Below are 21,561 nucleotides of genomic sequence, written 5' to 3'. Positions count from 1 at the left end.
TTTTCTTATAATAATAATAAGGGTATTAATTTATCTCGATCTATTCGTCCACTTAAATATAATTGTATTATCATATCCTTATTATTCTTAGAAGAAGAAGAAGAAGCATTTTCTTGTGGGTCAATATTAAGGATCTTCTTCATTTCTTGCTTAATTTCGCTTACTATTTCCTTTGCCATTTCAGGCAGTATCTCATTTTTGATCACCCCTAAATAGTGGTTATATAGTAAGCCTATGCTTGACACTAAACTGGCGGCTTGTTTATTATTTTCTTCTGTTATATTTTTCAAGATATCTTGGTCTACTAGTCCCTGGTAGAGGTTACCATAGCAGTCTATCTTCTTAGAGATTTCTTCTAGTTTATTCATTATATCGTACAGGACAGTGTCCTCTCCATCTCTAAAATGCATTTTAGTTTCTCTGTCTTTTATATTTTCATCTTCTGCGTCCAGGTATGTCGAATCTTCCATTCTGTAAACACAAGCTGGTATATTTTCGTCGTCACTTCTTATTTCGCTTGTCTCTACGGGGATTACTTCGTCATTTCTTAGATCTTCTTCATTTTTTAATTCTCTTGTCTCTGTAAGGATTACTTCTGCATTAGAAGACTCTGCTTCAATAAACTGGGTACTGATATCTTCTTGACTAATAGGCACTGCTTCAATAAACTTGGTATTAATGGACTCTGCTTCAATAATTTCTTGACTTATGGGCACTCCTTCAATAAATTGGGTACTTATAATTTCTTTAATGATTGTTTCAGTACATATAGTTTCTTGACTAATTGTTTCAGTACTAATAGGCACTCCTTCAATAGTTTCTTGACTAATTGTCTCAGTACTAATAGGCACTCCTTCAATAGTTTCTTGATGGATGGTCTCAGTACTAATAGACTCAGCTTCATTAAACTGGGTATTAATGGTCTCTTCTGTTGGCATATCAATTGTGACGTCATGTGCGTCTGAAGACTCTGAGTTATAAAGTTTCCTTGTACGATACTGATACTCGTCTCTTTTACATGCCCCATACTGAGTCAAGTCTTCTTCACTTGGATTAGTCGTGTATATAAAATACAAGTTTAAGACAGACAACATTAAGGATGAAAAAATGAGGCCTATTTATAGTTTCAAATAAACCTTAAATAATTTAGAGTAAACCTTAAATAATTTAAAAAGAAGAAAATGTTTATAATACAGGCTAAACATTTTTATAAATTTTGGAATTTACACATGAGAAAGATTCCTTTCTCATGTGTAAGGACACACAGTCTTGATCGTTCATAAATGCACAACATGTAATTAAATTTACAAAATATAAAAGAAGATGTTTTAAAATATTTACAATTTAATAAACTTAAGGTCTCTTACCATAATTTCTTCCATATTCCCTTGTCTCTACTCCAGTGGGACATGTCTCAGCGTACAAAGGACAATTTGGGATCACACGGGGTTCGGGGGCAGGGCCATAACTTGCAGGCTGAGTATTAAAAGTGGGCGGAGTAGGTCCATAATTAAAAGCTTGATTTGATCCTTGAGGAATAGTAAAAGCTTGATTAGGTGCTTGAGGACAAGATTGATTTTGTTCGGTTAATTTTTGATACAATAAATAATTCACTAATGTCTCATTATCTCCCGTATTATTAAACAGTGTCACTAATAAATTGGGGGGTATCTGCGTATTGCTTTTATTCATCAAGTACAAAAGCAGAGGCATTTTACTATCTCCCGCTTTATTAGTCAAGAGGCTTAATAAAGCCTCTTCATTATTCTGTGTCTTGTTCAAGAGAGGGAGGAGATTCAGGAGTGAATCCTTAGTCTCATGCTTCTTTAAGAGTTCCTCGATATTCTTCTGGAGATTGTTCTGTCTCTCAATGTCCTGTCTGGATTTCTCTTCTAAGAGATTGTTAATGTACTTGATTGTTCTTTCTTCTGAGTCGCTTACATATTTGACGAAATTTACATTAAAAGAGTCGAGGAGGTTTCTTATGCCTTGGTAAGTAATTTGCTCAGTGGTGGAGTAAACTGAAAAAAGGAAGAGAAGGATATTCATGTGGGGGAGATTTAGAGGAGTATTTATACTTTTATAGAGACAACTTTAAATAATATACAATGTACTATAAAATAAATTAAAAAATTAAAAGAGAGATTAAAGAATATTCCTATAAACATAGTAAACTAAAATTTAAAAATTTTATTTGACTTAATTTATGGTTCTTCATATTTTATTTTGTGCCTTGTCTTTTTTAAGCACAAAAGTGAGCTTATTAAAGAGATGCAATATTTTATTAATGTACTTCTAGAGATAAAGAGCTTATATTATATAAAATAAGTGCTCAATTTATAATATTGAATATGTATCTAATTTCAGATCTAGACATGCTTGATATTTGACTAGTATACCTCAATCAGTAAATACTATAAGTAGATCTAGGCTTAGTTAAAAGCATATTTATACGATATAAAGACAAATTTAATAATAATAATATTGATTTCTTTGATAGTAAAAATTCAATTGAAACATTTATCTTCATATTATTTCTAGAGAGGAGTTAAATAAATTCTAAAAAAAGATATTTTGGAACTGAGTTTTACAAAAATAATAATTTAAAATGAACAAATATCAGATAAATATCTGAAAAATAAGCACTAGACACTTTTAAAATTTCAAAGAAAAAGAAAGGGTAGTCAAAACTAACTACCAATAAAATAGTTAAAAAGAATTATAATACTTATCAATGTCTTAAGATTTAGAATTCTATAAGACTTAGAATCCCATAAGACTTAATCGCTTTAGAAAATTCAATCCCATAAGACTAAATCAATTTCATGAGATTGAATTTTCTTGAATTTTCTTGAAAATTTCGAAATATAAATTTCTTCTTTTTTTTATACCCCAAATTATGGAATTCATTGGTATAGATTTTGGTTCTTATAAAACAACTATTTCTAGTTCTAAAGAAAATGGTAAAATCATAGGAGACGAACAAGGAAAAAGATCAATTCCTACTTTATTAGAACTAACTACCCCTATAAGGAAATTTGGTAATAATATTACAGGAGAACATGAACAAACTATAAATCTAAGATTTAGAAATTTCAGAGATGATTTAACTAATGAAAATTGTCAAGTTTATTTAATGTTCTTAAAATATTTAGACAGAATAATAAAAAATAATACAAAAGGAGCTCCTTCTATTTGTATTTCTATACCTTCATATTTTAAATATTCTGATAAAAAATTTTTATTAGAAATTTCAAAATTGTGTAATATGAAAGTAGAAAGATTTTACAATGATATAAGCGCAATAGGAATGTTTGCTTGTTTGAGAAGGGAAAAAATACAGGAAAAATTTATGATTATGGATTTTGGGCATACAAAAACAGAAATAGGAATATTTAACTATATAAATTTCAAATTGACACCTACCTACTTAAATAATTTAAAAATTGGGGCAAAAAATTTTGACGAAAAATTGATAAATTTAATAATAAAAAAATATAAATTAGAAGATAAAAAAATTATAAGAGAAATTATTATTAGACATTTGGAAAAATTAAAAACAATTTTAAACTCTTCAGAAACTGCTAATACACAAATTTATTTTAATGAAACCCCTGTTAATATACAAATTACACAGGAAGAATATTTAGTAGCTTGTAAAGAAGATATGGAAAAAATTGAAAAATTTTTAGAAATAATAAAAAATGAAACAAAATTTGAAGGAATTACAGAAATTACAGGAGGAAACTCAAGTTCATTTTTAATAAAAAAAATTTTAGAAAAAAAAATTGAATATCAATCAACTTTAGATTTAACAGAAAGTTGTGCTATTGGTACAGCTTTGGGAATGGCATGCTCAATTTTATCAAATAAATTTAAACTAAATGACGTCATAGGTAGAAATATAAATATAAAAATTGAAGGTAATGAAAAAAAAACTGAAATTTTTAAAAAAACAGATTTAATTGAAACTTCTAAAACTTTAACTTACAATAGAAAAAATTCTTTCATTTTGGAATTTACAGAAGATGAAGAATTTATAGGAAAATTAATAATAAATAAAGAAGATACTGAAGAAGCTGAACCAGTAAAAATTTTATTACAAATTAATAAACTAGGCCTATTAGAAATAAAATCTTGTAAAATTGATGAAAAAAATTTAGAATTTAAATTTGAAACATTTGAAATGTCACAAGAAAAAAAAGACGAATTAATAAAATTAGAAGAAAAATTAAGATTATTAGAAACTAATATTGAAAAAATTGGTCATATGAGAAATGAATTAGAAACTATGGCAATGAGTTTATTAGATTGTATGTCAGGAAACTTAAAAGATTTATTTAATAACGAAGACGAAGAAAAAGTAAGAAACATAGCTATGGATTTATTTGATATACCAAGTTGTAATGCACTTGAAGAAGAAGAAGAAGTAAGAAATAATACGATAAAACAGTTAAGTTTTGTAACTGAGAAATTTGAAAAATTAGAAAAAAATATTAGAGAAGAAATTGAAAATATGAAAAATACGATAAATGAATATAAAGAAAGGTTTAGTAAGAAATCTAATCCATCGTATTTTAAGTTACAAGGAATGTTTTATAAATTGGAAGAGATTGATAAAAAAATGAGATTGGATTTATTTAATGCTTCAAGTTTTGATAGAACGGTATTTGAGAAAATTAAAGATGATTTGAAAGGGTGTTTAGTTAAAGCAGAAGAAGAAATAAAAAAAATGGAACAAGAAGAAACTAAGAAAGGGGAAGATACTAATCAAGATACTAAGCAAAATACTAAGCAACATACTAAGCAAAATACTAAGCAAGATACTAAGCAAGATACTAAGCAACATACTGAGCAAGATACTAAGCAAGGGGAAGAAGAAACAAAATAAAATATTAATTTTATAAAAAATTAAAATTGGTTTTTTAAAATTTTATATATTGTATTGAGTTATGAATTTATTTATAGAAGCCACTTTAATAATTGCTTATATCTTCTTCGTATTATTTAGCTTCCGTGCTTAGGCGAGAGTCCATCGTCAAGATTTCTAAAATCATTTTAAAAATATTTTCTTATATATATTTGCATTTACACGCTTTAAGCTTTAGTTACATTGCATGTAAGTGGTGCAGTTTTTTAAAAATAATAATTTGATTTTTTAAAGTGAAAATCTGTTTAAAATTTTGATCACTCAGAGTAATAATTTCTTGATTAATATAATTATAATTTTTATAAAATAAAATTTTTATTGAACTTTAAAAGTAATAATTTGTTTATTAATATTGTTTAATACTTATTAGATTTATGATTACTTAATGACTTTTTTATATATTTAACTATCTTTATATTATCATTCATTTCTTTACTGCTTAGGTCTATAAATTTGCTAGAATAAATCTTTTCAATGTTTCTTAACTTTCTTAAAAATTTTCTTTGTGTTTTATCAATAAAATTTTTTCTTTTTTTCTAAATCTTCAAATAATTTCATTAAATCAAGTATCGCATTATGGCTGGATTCTTGTCCTGACAAATTCTTTATAATTTTAAATATTGAATCTTCTAAAAAAGCATTATCATTTATTATCTCGGCTGTTTCAATAAACAGACAATGTTTCATCAGGAGAGTAGTCTCGTTTCTAGTGTTGGTAATAAAATCTTCTATTATTTTAATTATATCTAAGCCATAAATATTGAAATCTTCTATTTCTGTTCTATCTAATAAACTGCTTTTAAAAAAGATATGAGAAAAAATAATTCCTATTGCAGAATCTTTTTTGTTTAAGATTCTATTTATGATATATTTTACTTTATCATTCTCCTTCATTAATTGGAAAAAAAATTCTAGTCCAACAAATTGTTTCTTTTGTGTCTCAAATAGATATTCTACTATTCTGTAAAAATCTGCTAATACGTAAGTACCAATTAAATAATCGCCTTTTGATCTATTTGGATCTTCATTGGACGCAAATACAGTTTTATAGTTCATATAATTGAATATGACTTTGTAGTCTTTATATTCTATTGATATCAGCTCATTTGTTTTATATTTTGTTTCAGATGTATTAAAATCGCTCTTTCTTCTTATTTCATAAAAATTATATAAATCAAAAAATTTAACATATAAATTAATTTCTTCAGCATTGTATTTGCACTCTTTCTTTATTTCGTTAATAAAAAATATGTCTATATTGATATTTCTGACATCCAATTTAAAAAAATGAAAGTGGTTTCTTGTAACGATGAAAAAATTGATAAAAAATTTTTCAAAAAATTTGTCAAGTGGATAAATTTTATCATTGACGTATTCAAGACTTTTTAAATGTCTCAATTGTTCAGAGTATTTGTTATTTTTAATATATTCTCCTATTTTCATATTATAATTAGTTTTGTCTTGTAAGTATTTTTGTATTTTTGAAAATGCGTATGGCAAACTACTGTTGTGCTCTATTATATAGTAGAAATTATCTGATTCAGTATTGTTACTTAAGATATTTATAAGTTCTTTCATATTTTTATTCTCCACAACATGTTCTTGTTTATAAATAATAATATTACAACAAGAATTGGACCATTATCATTAAAAATTTTGTCTATAATCATTTTTGAAAATTCAAGAATTGTTTGATCTGGATTATACAAGATCTTCTCATATATTCTGTCGGTCCTAGATTTTTTATTTTTTCTAGATTTATTCGTAATCTCAATATCTTTCCCTAATGTTTTTGCTCTATTGTTAGCATTAATCTGTTTAGTTTTTATTTTAGCAATTAACTGTTCTGTATTTCTATTATAGTCAATAAAATTGACATGAACTGGAGTAATATCTCCGTTTTTTAAATACATTTCTAAAATATTTGTATTATATTTCTTTTTATTTGATTTGTTATTAAAGTTACTCTTCATGCTCGGTGTCTTCTAACTTTTTTGGACTATTTATATTTATTTATGAAACATAACGTTTCATGTCCGATCGTTAGAGATCACCGCCTTAGACTATTCGTTCGGGGCAGTGTTTTACTGATTAAAGTTTTAACACAGTAAAACACAGATGTCATGGTTTTGAGGACATGACAGTCTGCCCCCCTACAGCTTCAACTGTTTAATATGAACCCAGTTGGGCATGTCTTTAAGTCGAACCCAACTTCCTTTCTTACCGATTTCCATAACTTTAAACGGCCCATAGTATTTCCGCTCGAGTTTATTATTGCTATAATTTTTTAAGTATACAATGTCATTTACTGCGATACGTCGCTTATAGTTCACTTCAACTGCAGGTATGTTTCGCAAAAATGGCACATTAACCCTTTTCTCAATGTCATAAAAACTATTCTTATAAATTGCTTCTCTAGGCGCAATTCCCAGTGTGGTATTAACATTATTATTTATCCGATGTTCAATTTGCATAATAATGTGTTTTATATTCTTTCCTATATTCATTCTCAGCACTTCTGCAATTGTTTGATTTATACGTTCTGAAATTCCATTGCTTTGAGGGTAATATATCGGTATTAGCCGATGTTCGATTTGTATTTTATTAGTATAATCTTTCATTTTTTTACTTTTATATTGCGGACCATTGTCCGAAATTAGCGCTTTAGGCTTCGCAAAATCATCACTCCATTCGTTTAAACACATAATAACTTCCTCACTCCTAAACTTCTCACCAAACCAAATTCTCGTGAATCTCGAAAACACATCGGTTATGGTCAAGATATAACCCTTATGGTTTAGAGAGTCGCCCTCAAACTCCTCCAGGAGAAAAGGACCAAAAATATCTGTGCTTATTATTTCAAATGGTGCACTGCTATCTATTTTATTTCTTTCTAGATTCTGCTGTTTAAAATCCTTGTTTTCTTTACATACGATACACTGATTGCATATCTTGCGGATCACTGTTCTAATGTTTATGATGTTGTACCATCTTTTTAAGTTTAAATACATGATTACTTGCCCGCAATGTCCCGACAATTCGTGGACAAATTTAATAAATTCTTTAGTCATTTTTCTGTCAATATAAATTCTTTCTTTTTCATCTTTTTTAAAGTTCTTTTTATTTTCTGTTTTTAATGCACATTCATCTACCTGTTTGCACACATTCATTTTCTCAAATAACATTGCGTCTAATTCGCAACATTCGTCGTTATGTAGAAATTTCAATCTCTCCCTTCCTACATAAATTGTTCCTTCTTTGTAATTTACTACTGCTTCATTTGCGACTAGGAATTCATTTCCTAATATTACATCATCGCTGTTGTTTTTTAATATATAAAATCTTACGTATTTTTCTTTCATTAGATTCTTTAATGTTATTCTAACAAGTACTGTTTTGTTAGTTATTTCTTTTTGCTCATTGGCAAATTTTGTTTGGATTTCCACATCTTCAATGGGTGATAATTTCAATTCTTTGATCTTTTTATTACTAATAAAATTTCTTGTGGCACCTGTATCGATTAAAAATCTGGTTTCTTTCTTTTCAATTGAACCTTCTAATTCAATTCCATTTATTACTTTTATTGGTTCTTTGATTATCTTGAGATTTTCTCTTGTTTCTTTCTTCTTATTTTCATTTTGTCGGTCTTTATTGTAATAACAGTCTTTGGTGTCGTGGCTAGTGTTTTTGTGTATAGAACACCATTTATTTATATACGAAGATCTTGGGTTATTCGTCTTGTTTGAAAACTTTTTACTGTATGATCCTTCTCTTTCTTGATATACTGGCTCGTCATTAGACACCTTGTTTATTTTCTTAGTTTCTGCTTTCTTTCGAATCATTTTCTCAATATTTTTTAGGTGATTATAAGCATTTAAGACGTTCTCGCCTAAGTTATGTTTTATTATTTCAAACGTAGAGTTTCTTCCTAACCCTTGATAAAAGCATTCGCTTAAATGTCTGTTAAATTCCGATTTGCTTATTTCGTAATAAGCGCTATAGATACTTATCTTGTTGTAAATCTTTTCATAATAGTTTTCTATAAAAAGAAAATCTATTTGTTTTACCTTAAAGGCTTCTTGCAACATTTCTTTAGCATCTTGCTCAAAAATATGTTTAATTAAGTTTCTTTTGGTTGTTGCTGCATCTGTAATGAAAATATCCGCTTCTAGGCGTCGATCAGTAATTAAATTTCGTAGTATCATGATGCCTTGTTCAGCATTCCATTTGTTCTGTGTGGCTATTTCTTCAAATTCCTTAAACCAAGGAATGAAATCGAATTCTTCGATGTTTTTTATTATTTTTAATTTCTTCGTAAATTCCAGGTCCGAGTCTGGAACTTTGATTTTGACTTGTATATAGTCATCTTCGTTATTTCGTTTTTTGTTTTGTTCATTTAATGTCTTTGAATTCAAAATGACATGAACTGGAGTAATATCTCCGTTTTTTAAATACATTTCTAAAATATTTGTATTATATTTCTTTTTATTTGATTTGTTATTAAAGTTACTCTTCATGCTCGGTGTCTTCTAACTTTTTTGGACTATTTATATTTATTTATGAAACATAACGTTTCATGTCCGATCGTTAGAGATCACCGCCTTAGACTATTCGTTCGGGGCAGTGTTTTACTGATTAAAGTTTTAACACAGTAAAACACAGATGTCATGGTTTTGAGGACATGACAAAAATGTATACGATACTTATCATATATTCCTAATGTCAGATAATGACCCGCGTTAAGTTTATTGATGACTTCTGAATTAAATCCATTAAATATAATATCCGTAGAGAGTACAAATAAAATTTTTAGTACTATTAGCAACATCTTTATGGGGTAAGAAAAATAATTTTTTTAATATAACAACCAGTCATTTTGACGTTTAATGAATTGGTCTATGGATTAAAATTATGAAAAAAGATTAAAAAATTTATAAAATTTGATAAATATACCCACGTAGATAGTTCTTAATATTATCATATCAAAATAAATTTATATTTAATATTAATTATTTGTCACTTGTTTTAAAAGTTTTAAAGAAAATATTTAGAAATGCTTTAAATATTTATAATTTCAAATACTTTACACAAACAAATTTATCGACAACTACTAGAAATAATTTAACATGAAATAAATACTACAGAACATAAATAACACAATAATATATGCAAATGATCGTAAAGAAATATTCTTATTGTTATATAGCTTTATCAATTCATTTCCAATTACAATGTAAAAATAAAAATTGTTTGTTCTTTATTATACTTTGTGATGCTGCGATAATATTTTGTCGATTTAGTAAAATTTCAATTTTAGTAAAAATTTTCATCTTTATATAGAACTGTTAATTATCTAATAAAAGAGCTTAAGCAATACTATTACAATTTATATCAAGTTAAAATATTATGGTTTTTTTTACTAAATAAATAAAGCATAGTATTATTTTGAATAATACCATATTAGTTCAAATTTTATACCTATAGACATGACAGCAATATTTTAAAAAAATTTTTATTGATAAAATGTACTTTAATGATTACAATAAATTTTTTAAACATACTTAAGTCCTTGAAAAAAAAAATTTAATTGACCAGATAAACCAAAATAATGAAGTAAAAACCACATCATATAACATTAAAGAGGCTTGGTTTATATTATCAATGTAACGTATCCTGCCGCTGACATTTTTTTATGGTAATGTTTCTGTATTTGATTTTACTCTGAATTTATGATCATAATACATTTATTCTATGTCAGTTATCTTTTATATTTTACATTCAAATATTTGTAATGATATCAATACACATCATCACAAATATAAGGAATTATAATTTTATTTTACCCCTATTTTGTGTTTTAGAAATCTCCACGCAATACATCTAGTATTTATTACGTTTAAGTAATATCAAAGATAAATTTAATACTTTAATTTTTAATGATTTGGTGGATAATATATGTTAATACGGAGCTATTTAAATATTATTTTGTAGTTAATAATTACAAAAATCGTCAGAATTGTTTTTTAGAATCGATTTAGCCCTTTCAGAAAATTCCAAAAACATTAGAGTTAGTATATCGAATTTTATAATATTTTTGATTTAAGTCTTATTACGGGTAAATCATAATTTCTCCTTTTTAGTTTCTTCTGTTGCAAAACGGAAACTAAAAAAATAAAATGAAATTAAAATATATAATTTTTAAACATGTTTACAGAAGGACAGCATAAGCTATATATATTATACATAAAAAAATTTATTTAATTTTTACCTTTTTTACGTGCTTAAAATATCTAATCTACATATTAAATTTTAATTATTTAAAAATTTTCAAATGTTCAATTTAGAATTTATATTAGATAGTTGTAAGCGCTTAAACTATATTGTAATTCTTAGTTTTAAATATCATAAGAATCGTTTTTAAGAATTTGTCTAACTATTCCAAAAAGAAATTCAAAAAACATTTAATATTTGAAATTACTAGAAAATGCAAACACTAAAATAAATCAAATTTATATCTTTATTCTTGCTTTGAAAAACTGTCTTTAGATCAACTTTATCGTTTGTATATTTCTCAAAATTGTTATTTGTTCTTTTAGATCATAAATTTTTATTTTTTAAAGCTAAACAACAGTAAAATAGAAACATCATTTAACAAATTGTTAAAAAAAACAAACTTCGTTTTTGTCCTGTATAGACGGGACTTTGCTATATTTAAAATAGCTTTCTAAAATATTGTTAATAATATTAACTTTATTAAAGGTGTTTTGACTTCTCTGATATTCCATACCCTAAAGACAGACCTTCTTTTATATTTTATTTTTAATTTATAATTGTTGCCAACACTAAACACAAACATTGGCGTACTTACAATGTAATAACGTTCATTCAACTTTCGTTTGTCTGTGTGGCTCGTCTTGACATGCCACTTGAAATGGTTGACATGTCTTTGGACATAAGCGACAGATGATAGTTTTGACATCTGTTAATGTGATTTATTAATGTACATACAGACTTAAAAACGAGGAAAGTTGCTATTTTAATTGCAAAACATAGAGTCCTAAACGGTCTATAAAAATTATATTTTCTAATGTTATTCTTAAACAATCAGATTATTTTATTTATTTTTTTCGCCCATGATTTTTTTTTATCTGCTAAATTTGTCAATAATAAAAGGATTAACTATTTCTGAATTGGATGAATCGGATAACACTGTATCGAACAGTGCTGTAGATTATCCAGAACCCAATTTTGGACCAAAAAATTTCCGTAAATCAAAAAATCCCGATCAAAAATATTTTCACTATGACGCACCTTCAATAATAGAATCGTATTTTATAAATAGTATTTTAAATGGATACGATGAAGAGTTTGTCGAAAAATTTATACAAGAATTAGATAATAATCAAATTTCCTCCATATATAAGCATCTAGAAAAGATTAAAACTTATCATCTACATAAAATAACCCCACAAAAATATATTTCTACGATCAAAAAAGAGATCGACGATGTACAAATACGTTTAAGACATACAATTGACAATCGAAAAGATTACAAAACAACAATTTGTTACATTTGTGGGGCCATAATTGTTCTTATTTTGATATATTTAATATTTTTAAAAAGGTAATAAAAATATAAACATTAAACTATAGAGACCATAAAAAAATTCTATCATTATTTATAAAATCAAACTTATAATATTGCATAATTGGAAACCCTTTTTCCTTTAATTATATGTTTTTTAGTCTTTTTATGCAAAAGACTTGAACGCTTAAGATTCCATCTGTTTCCTATGATGACCCAACAAAAAATTAAAAAAGTGCTTCTTTTGGATTGTATATGATCGAAAAACCAAATTATTATGAGAACTAGTAATTTCGCGTAATTTCGCAATTTTTGTTTTAAAAAAATAAAACTACTAAATACATTAAACCACCTATATCTTTGTAGAGTCTTTATTCCGTGAATCTAAATAACATGTTTTTTGAATATAAAAAAACCATAATATAAACAAAAATACAAATTTTTTTTTGTAGATTACTAAATTTTTATGAAATTATGCAATAAAATAAAAAGATAGTATAAGGTATAAGCACCTGAAACACTTTTAAATTTTCACAGATAAAAATTATAGATAACATGTTTATGACATAAAAAACATGGCGCTACTCAAATCAAAATCACAAGAATTAAAAGATAAAATATCTAAAAATTTATGAACAAATTGTAATATTAATGTAAACATCACAATAACAATGATTGGAAGTCTTTATGACAATATTCTACCTAAAGTCGTAAGTAGTCAAAAAACAAAAAATTATTCAAAGAAATTAAAAAACAGAAAAAACTAAACTTTGGATTTTTCTTAAACTAGTAAATAAATTTATTCTGTATAAAATAATTTGTAAAAGAAATAACCAAACTTTTTTTAGAACAAACAGTATGAATAGATTCTTAAAATAAATATAAAACATAAAAAAAATTCAAGATGAAGATATTAGACAAATTCCTTTTAATTTATAAAAGTCTAAGTTACACGCGACATATTTTAGGCAGAATATTTTTCTGAAAGTGTGTGCAATAGTCACATTGTTTTTAGCAATTCCAAATAAAAACGTAATTCCCAAACACAATTTTAAAATTTAATATATAATTTATTGATTTAGAATTTTCTATTTTACAACAGTGCTGTATTGAATCCTTACTAAAGCCAACCCTATATTTTTTGATTTTATAAATAAAGTTAAAGACACGAACAGAAAAACAGTGTGATGTAATGTCTTCAGCATTTACTAAAAAAGTTTCTGTTTATATTTTAAAGAGCAACGTCAACTTTGATATAGTTATATTTTAAATAGTTTAAAACGTGTCAATTTAATACTCTCTTTGTCTCCATAGACCACCACTTCATTGCGATTTCCTTCTTTTCTTTTAATGTGATTATAATATATATAGATTGTGCTCTGCTTTAAAGATTTTGTTATTACTATATACTGAAAAAAATGTGTTTGATTGCCTATTTCATATTGAAAAAGACCTTTAATGAAGTGTATATGAACTTAGAAGCGAAACGCGTTACGCATACATTTTCTTTGATATTTTAATTGTCAAGCAATACGATTTTCTAGGTTGCTGCTAGGTCAGTATTTTTACTTTATCAAAAATTAGTTTTTAATATTTTTATATTTGCCGCAGTTTTACAGGAATGAGGAAGTTCTCGTAAAATTTTTTTTCACATATTTATTTGATAAACAACTATCATTTAAATTTCAAGATTAACTATAGAAGATTAAAGCCTTAACAACTAAGCAAATGCGTCTTTTCAAACAAACTTTTGGTGAAAATTTTCGACCTATATTATGTCAAGAAACTAAATTCGTTTTTTTCAATTTGAAACACTTATGACATTTAGTATTTTACTGTTGAATAATTTAATCCATGTGTCCACTTTTTTGCATTAAAAGGGACACTCTCACGTTTAATTTATAGGATTTATTATTTACATCACGTATTTTGTCTTTATACCTTTTACAAGGTTATATTTTTGAAAAAAGTTTTTTATATATTTAAATTTTATTTTTTAAATATAATTTAGTACAGAAAAAGATCTATTTGGAAAAGTATTTAAAAGCTGGTTATAAAACACAAAGAGATAAAATGTAAAATCTATAGTATTCTTACTTTTATTAAATTTCCATGATTTTTTTTGTGTAATAATATGGTAAAATAGATCCAGGATTCATTTATCCTTTTATTACAATGTAAATGGGTTGATGATCTTAATACAACCGACTATTTCTTTTTTCATTACGTTAGCAATTAACGATCATTTTTAATGATATCTATGCTATAGCATACTACTCTTTATTTACAATCATTTTTTCGTCCTCTTAATTAAAACGTCTATTATATATATTGTAAAGTTTCTAGTTACATGATAACATTCGTATATCGACTCTTTCCTTATCACAAACAGGTCCTTATTATAGTATTTTTTAATTATTCCACATAAATCCAAAATTTTGTCTTTAATATAATGTTATACAGTGCGTTTGATTATTTTGAGAAAACTCACAATAAAATATGGTGCCATAAAGTAAGAAATAGTTTTAATCGAGAATTTGTACATTAATCTAACGCATTTGGCAGAAGATATCTTTTTATAAAACATAATTAATACATAATTACAAAAAAAAGATTTAATTGATATCAGATTTGTGGTAAAAAAAGATGACACAGCGTATAAATCTGTACACCGTAAATTTTTGTATTGAATTTTAAATAATCTAAAACATCATTATTTTTATCACTATCTTCAAAATGTACTTTAATCATAAAACTGCAAAGAAAAAAGAAATATGTAATTTTTATTGTATGGAAAAGTACATTGACTTTTTTATTATAAATTATGAAATAATAAAATGACCGATATTACAAATATAATCTTAATAAAACTAAAAGCCTGAGAAGAAAAATGAAAATAAAAGGGTTCTATTAATATTTATAATACAACTCATTTAACTTAGTACTGATGAAAGTATCAATTTTATTTGCAAACGCCTATTTCTTTATGTCTATTCGTGAGATCGAGACTTTTAGGGTAAGCTTTGAAAGGTAGTGCAAAAATTAAAAAAAATATTATCTAGAATTTTCATCATGAAAATCTAAATGTTAAAACCCCCACCAGATTTTACGATATAAAGCTCATAATAATTGCTTTTTTATAATTAAATTCAACAATTTTTTTTGAAATCTAAACAAAATTATTACTATTTTAATTAATGTATTTCATCATAACAAATATTGAAATGTTATAGATTATAAAAATTTTATTTTTTTGAACAATCTGGCTACAAACAAGAAGTTGAAGGTATATGTAACAATTTTTACATTGAAGATATATTAATGCAAGACAATGTTGTCGTGATATGTCAATGATTTTGGCATACATAATGTTATATTTTTGTCAATAATAAAGCCTAACTTGGAAGATGAAAACGACCGAGTTTTGATATAAACCACCTCTTTCATCTTGGTTTAATATGTTGCGTCTTTGCTTATTACTTAAAGTCTGATTACGATCATTGATAATAAACGAAATAGTGCCTTTTTGCCTTAAATTTTCATAAATGAAATATTAAGAGATTTTTATACTTTAATTTTCGTTTTTTATGAATTCTAGATGCTTCGCCTCTTTACTTTTTTTTAGAAAAACGATTTTAAAATTATTGGATATCTTTGACATTTTGATAATAGATCAAATATATTAAAGATTCATAAGACAATATGTTGACTTACAAAAATATATTATACCTAACACTATAAACCCTAGTTCTGTGAATATATGATAATATTAATTGTGAGATTCATACATTTCTATCGTTTAATAAATGCAACGAATTGTAAGATATAAAAATTAATTTGGAATTTTTGATATTCCCATTACATAATTATATAAATATATATCGATTTGATCATATGAAGGTGACATAATAAGCCTGGAATACTTCTGTATGATAAGAAGAAGAAAAAATTTTAATAGTTGTTTTGGTATAACCAACAAGGACCGGCTTACTATAGCCGAGAATGAAAAACTAAGAAATAGACCATTCTTGCAAATGAAATGAGACTAATGCATAAGCCCCGCACAAGAATAGTTCTTATGTAATAAAGTGGGGACCAAATATCACAGAAAGTACACACGGGAACTGAAAATTTCCCTACCTTGAAGCATATATCCAGGCTATTGGCCGGTTGAGATTCTAGAGTCAATCATTTAGAACGACGACTGGGATATGATCAAGAGGATGCAGGAGAGGAAGGAGTGGCTAGAGCTGTAACCGCACTAGCGAATAGGGCGACTGTTAAAGATGTGGTGTCGGCAAAGGAAATAAAGCTGACAATTTGGAGTTGAAAAAAATGAATAATTGCACAGAAACTTTAGCCTGTGAAGAGCCAAATCTCAGGAGCGATACCTGGACAAGCGGCGCAATAAAATATTTAACTCAAAGTAATAAATTTACTCAATAAAATATTTATTTTAGATTTTACAAATCAAAATTTTTTTTATGTATTCATAGAACTTTATAAAAAAACTCAAATCTTGTTAAAACAAAACATGATTTTTTTATATATCAACTTACCAATAACTACTTAAAAATCACGATAATGTAATTGATAAACATTTGTATTGATGAATATTTATTCTACGCTTTCCAATAAATAATTTTTGTTTTATATATTTTATTAAATTTATTTTTCAAATTTCTTACATTCGCCTCAAATACACTAAAATAGTATCCATAAAATCGATTAAATTTAGCATATACGTAAAAAAAAACACGGGTTAAGTTTTAATAAATTGTCTCATTTTTTTAAAAAGGAAGGGAAGAGAAAACTTCTTGAAAAAAACTAAAACTTATTATGAATATAAAAATTTTATAAAATTCAGCTTTAAATAAGTAAAAAACATATAAAACATATTTTTAATAATGTTTTGAAAGTATCTCGACTTTCAATTTTTCTAGTCATATATAAAAAATATATATTTGTAAGGGCATATGTTCCACGCCTAGAGGCATAGAGACTTTTAATGACATTTTTTCCACTTATATGATGTTTTTTAGACACCTGCTTGGATATTGCGAAATGTTTAACTGCGATTCACATTTTATTGATCCAATAATAGTATCAAATGGCGGTATAGGCCCTCCACATAGCAGAATATATGACGGATCTAATACTTAAATGCTTAAATAAAAGAAAATATGTACCCTGTTTCTTTTTAATAATGATCTCGAAGACTATCTTTTTTGTTTCTGTTATTTCAATAATCCCAAACCAAGAACCTAAGATCAATTTGTAATATATAATTAGTTATACCAATTATGATTTCTTATATCTCTATAACGATTTAATGGCTTCAATCTATACTAGGCTATTCGAATATATTATGTATTTTTAATTTCTTTATTTTTTAAGGAGTAACTTACGTTTTGTTCGTTACGACTCAACACTCATAGAAAATGAGTTACTTTAACTTGCAAGATCATCATATAAACATTTAAACAATTAAATATTCACCCTTACTATTGAAAATAAAGCATTATTACAAATTGCAAAATAGTGCTTGTTTTTCGATACTGTTTCTTAATTAGCAAGTTTCAGTTGATACTTCTGCTGTTTTCATACAACATTTTGTACATTTCATTTAATATTTCTTCTTTAATAGGCGTATACAAAATCTACAATCGATTAATTGGTTAACATTCCTTCCTTTTTTTAGAAGAAGCAATTTCTTAACACTATACTGATTTTATTTTAAAAATGATCGTAAAAAGAAGTGATCAAATATTTGATCAACATTAAAAAACATATTTAAATATTAATATGCTTAAAATTATTATTTCAAGTCAAAACTAAACATAATGTAGCTTCTTTAATAGATGACATCAATATAAAATGACAAAATGACTTAGATTAAATTCTATAAAAAAAACTAGTATGGCCCCTAATATGAATATCTTGAAAATATTTTTTTCGATTGAGTTTGTTAAGACAAAACAAACTTTATTAGAAAGAATTATAGATATGTTTATGGTAAAAATAGAAAGTAGAAATTACATATATTTTGATATATCTGAACAATATATTAACTTAAGTATATTTGCATGCTATGATGCTTATGACAAAAGAATAAAATTTAGAATTCGAAATACAGGAGTTGATCGTAGATTAACATTAAATTATGGGTGTTTTGAAATCAAAGTAGAGGAAAAAAATTCTAATGACATTATCTTAGAAATGGAGAAGAACATAGAAACGATATTGAACGTTTTAAATAACTATTCAATTATATTTTTATACAGTGTATATGATTATAATAATTATCTAATCATGAAAAGACTAGTAGACGAACTAAAAATATTAAACACTACAAGAAAAATAGAGGATAATTTTTTCCATATATATTACGAAAACAATTGTGATACAGATGATGAATTGCAAAAAATTATATCTGAAATAAAAAATCCTAAAAAAAATTGTCATCTAAAAACGTTTCAGTCATCTGTTTACTATTATAAATTTGTTTCAAATAATAAGTATTATATTTGTTTACGTATTGACCTAGGTAATATGCTTTATTTCTTTGAATTTTGCATTGATGAGCTTTATTACTTAGTTGATACAGAAATCAAAATTCGTAATGAAATTGATAATGGAAAATTGGAGAAGATTCTTGATATATACAAGTTGTCTTATGAGAATTTTGATTTAGGCCAAATCCCTAACTTTATATTAAAAATGGAATCTACAAAAAGTCAAGTTGAAATATCTTATCATAAACAGTATATTAAAATGAAAATAGAAGAAGAGGTAGTTACTTTAAACATAAACTCAATGGTATATTCTTATTATGCAGTAAATTATTTAGAAGAAGGAAAAAATAATATATTTATTGGCAAGAATTCCTTTATAGAATTCCAAACGATCTTATCTAGACTCAAAAACACAAAAAAAACCGAAGGCATTAGTATGTTTTACAAATTGATAGAATCAAATAACAAAATAGAATTTCTTGTCGAAAGAATTATAAACAACCCAGGATCAGCTCTAAATATAATTTTTGCCCACTTATTGTTAGATAAGACAATAATAAATATAAATATTTTGCATAAGATAATTGGAAATAACGAGGACTGTGGACTGAACAAGACAACTTTAAGTAATAGAGTTTCAACAAATCTAAAAAAGCGTTTCTACACAACAGACTTGTATTTTATAGCTTTTTGTTTATTATTAGAAACAGAAAACTATATAAATAATGAGAATTTATGTAATGTTATATTATTTAATATATTAAAAGATATTGGAATACTAAACAAGAAAAAAGAATTCGGATGTAATGGCCCAAAATTTAATATTAACCTAATAAAAACTTGTGAGGATATAGCAATAATTCATAACAATAACTTTGACAAATATAAAAAAGAAGTAGAACAAAAAATCTGCAGTACAATTGCTTTATTCACAGGATATAAAGATATATTTTTTATGAATCGTTTTTCATCGGTATATTATCACATCGAAAAAGATCAAGTTATAACAAATCTAGGACTTGATCCAATTAGGATAGAATCATATCTTGAAATTTCAAGAAAATTATTATGGGGAAATACAGTCAAAAGCAAAATAAAACAGGAAAACATAAAGGCTATAAAACAAATACACCAAAAAGCTCAATTAGAAAAAAATTTAAACAGCATTTATAACAAAATTCTTGATTGTAATTTACAAAACTTATTTAATGAAGTAAAAACAAAGGAATATGAAAATGAAGGAATAGAAAACATTGAGAATTCTGTTAGTGACTGTGCTTTGAAACTTTTTTCAATGAATATTAGCATAGATCTTATAAACGAATATAGAATTAACTTAAGGCAACAATTCATAATAAACCTCAAAAAATATATCACGGAAAACATCAGAAAAAATGGTAAAAAATTCTTATTTCATGTTTTGATTGAATATTTTAAAAGTGAATTTACCAACGATGCAAGTATTAAATCAAATTGGAAATACATTCTACGAAAATTATTAAATACGTTGAGTCAGAAAGAAAAACTTAATATTATAAATAATAATATACAATTATTCAATAATTTAATCAAAGTGCTACAAGATCAATCGAAAATAGAAAAATAAAGGTTTAAATTCAAAATGTTTTTTAACAATGTATTTCCTAATAGAGTAAAATTTTGGATAAAAATATTAATTTAATACACAACTTTTTAATACAAAGTAGTAGAGGGTTAATATCTACTTAAATACGCAGTTTATATATACAAAATAAAATTTATTAAATTGGTATTTCAAACAAAGTTTTTGTGAATTGGATCAGTATGTTTATCTTTTATATGCAGTATACCATAAATTTTTGTTAAAAACTTTTTAGTTGATATTCTCCTCCAGTTTTTTATATGAGGAAACATAGAAGGTATAGAAAATGCACAGAACAAGCTATATACAAACTAATTTTTATCTTAATGTTTTGATTGTACTTAGTATCTCAATAAATATCAAGATACAGAGATGTAATAACACTGATAACATCCCAATATTTCCATATCGAATATCAACATGTTTGTTTATATAAAATTTATAATATAATCATTAAAGGCACTCAAGATCTCTGCAATAAACATATTTTCTTTTTAAGTTGTAAAATATACGTAATTTCTATAAAAAACAAAAGTAAATGGTTTAAAGTTTATAAGCTTTCTATTTGAATAATATAACAAGAGCAATATTTCTTAATCAATAACGATTTGAATTATTAGCTCCAATTTTAGATATTAACAAATAATCTGATAGATAATTGCAATACGAAATCTAAAAAAATATAAGACCAATTAAACAATAGAAATGTTAGTAAAAAAAAAGTTATTTCAAACAGAAATCTTTACAAATATAAAACTTCGAATTACCTAATAAAAAAAATTGCTAATGTACTTTTCAGGCATTTTTTAGTAGCTTTTTGCTAACTAAAATTACTGCAATTGGAAGTCTTGTGATACAAAACCAAATATATTTTGTAGAAAGCCGCAAGTTGGCGTTTAAGAGCTATTTC

The 21,561-nt window shown here is 25.6% G+C and overlaps 6 protein-coding genes across 7 annotated transcripts; 3 read left to right on the top strand and 3 right to left on the bottom strand.

Moving 5' to 3' along the window:
* Window positions 1–5: 5 nt before the first annotated feature.
* On the bottom strand, window positions 6–1,094 carry VNE69_11010 (uncharacterized protein; the record flags this gene model as incomplete). 2 transcript variants are annotated; one of them, XM_065474912.1, is made up of 2 exons in its annotated part: window positions 509–523; window positions 594–1,094. In XM_065474912.1, 2 exons carry the CDS (start codon window positions 1,092–1,094, stop codon window positions 509–511), a joined length of 516 nt encoding a protein of 171 aa, XP_065330984.1. The 2 variants fall into 2 exon arrangements, with proteins under 2 accessions (XP_065330983.1, XP_065330984.1); XM_065474911.1 differs by having other exon boundaries at window positions 6–1,094.
* Window positions 1,095–1,353: 259 nt separating this feature from the next.
* On the bottom strand, window positions 1,354–2,049 carry VNE69_11009 (putative SP-containing protein; the record flags this gene model as incomplete). Its single annotated transcript, XM_065474910.1, has 1 exon — window positions 1,354–2,049. The coding sequence occupies one exon, from the start codon at window positions 2,047–2,049 to the stop codon at window positions 1,354–1,356; it is 696 nt and encodes a 231-aa protein (XP_065330982.1).
* Window positions 2,050–2,899: 850 nt separating this feature from the next.
* On the top strand, window positions 2,900–4,891 carry VNE69_11008 (heat shock protein SSE1-like protein; the record flags this gene model as incomplete). The annotated part of the gene is made up of 1 exon (XM_065474909.1): window positions 2,900–4,891. One exon carries the CDS (start codon window positions 2,900–2,902, stop codon window positions 4,889–4,891), a length of 1,992 nt encoding a protein of 663 aa, XP_065330981.1.
* Window positions 4,892–5,443: 552 nt separating this feature from the next.
* VNE69_11007 (uncharacterized protein) lies at window positions 5,444–6,508 on the bottom strand (the record flags this gene model as incomplete). The annotated part of the gene is made up of 1 exon (XM_065474908.1): window positions 5,444–6,508. The coding sequence occupies one exon, from the start codon at window positions 6,506–6,508 to the stop codon at window positions 5,444–5,446; it is 1,065 nt and encodes a 354-aa protein (XP_065330980.1).
* Window positions 6,509–12,063: 5,555 nt separating this feature from the next.
* Window positions 12,064–12,558, top strand: VNE69_11006 (putative SP-containing membrane protein; the record flags this gene model as incomplete). Its single annotated transcript, XM_065474907.1, has 1 exon — window positions 12,064–12,558. The coding sequence occupies one exon, from the start codon at window positions 12,064–12,066 to the stop codon at window positions 12,556–12,558; it is 495 nt and encodes a 164-aa protein (XP_065330979.1).
* A 5,888-nt stretch (window positions 12,559–18,446) lies between these two features.
* Window positions 18,447–20,636, top strand: VNE69_11005 (uncharacterized protein; the record flags this gene model as incomplete). The annotated part of the gene is made up of 1 exon (XM_065474906.1): window positions 18,447–20,636. One exon carries the CDS (start codon window positions 18,447–18,449, stop codon window positions 20,634–20,636), a length of 2,190 nt encoding a protein of 729 aa, XP_065330978.1.
* Between the last annotated feature and the right edge of the window lie 925 nt (window positions 20,637–21,561).

The sequence above is a fragment of the Vairimorpha necatrix genome, chromosome 11, assembly GCF_036630325.1.
Source record: "Vairimorpha necatrix chromosome 11, complete sequence".
NCBI lineage: Eukaryota > Fungi > Microsporidia > Nosematidae > Vairimorpha > Vairimorpha necatrix.
This window is presented reverse-complemented; position numbering and strand designations above follow the sequence as displayed.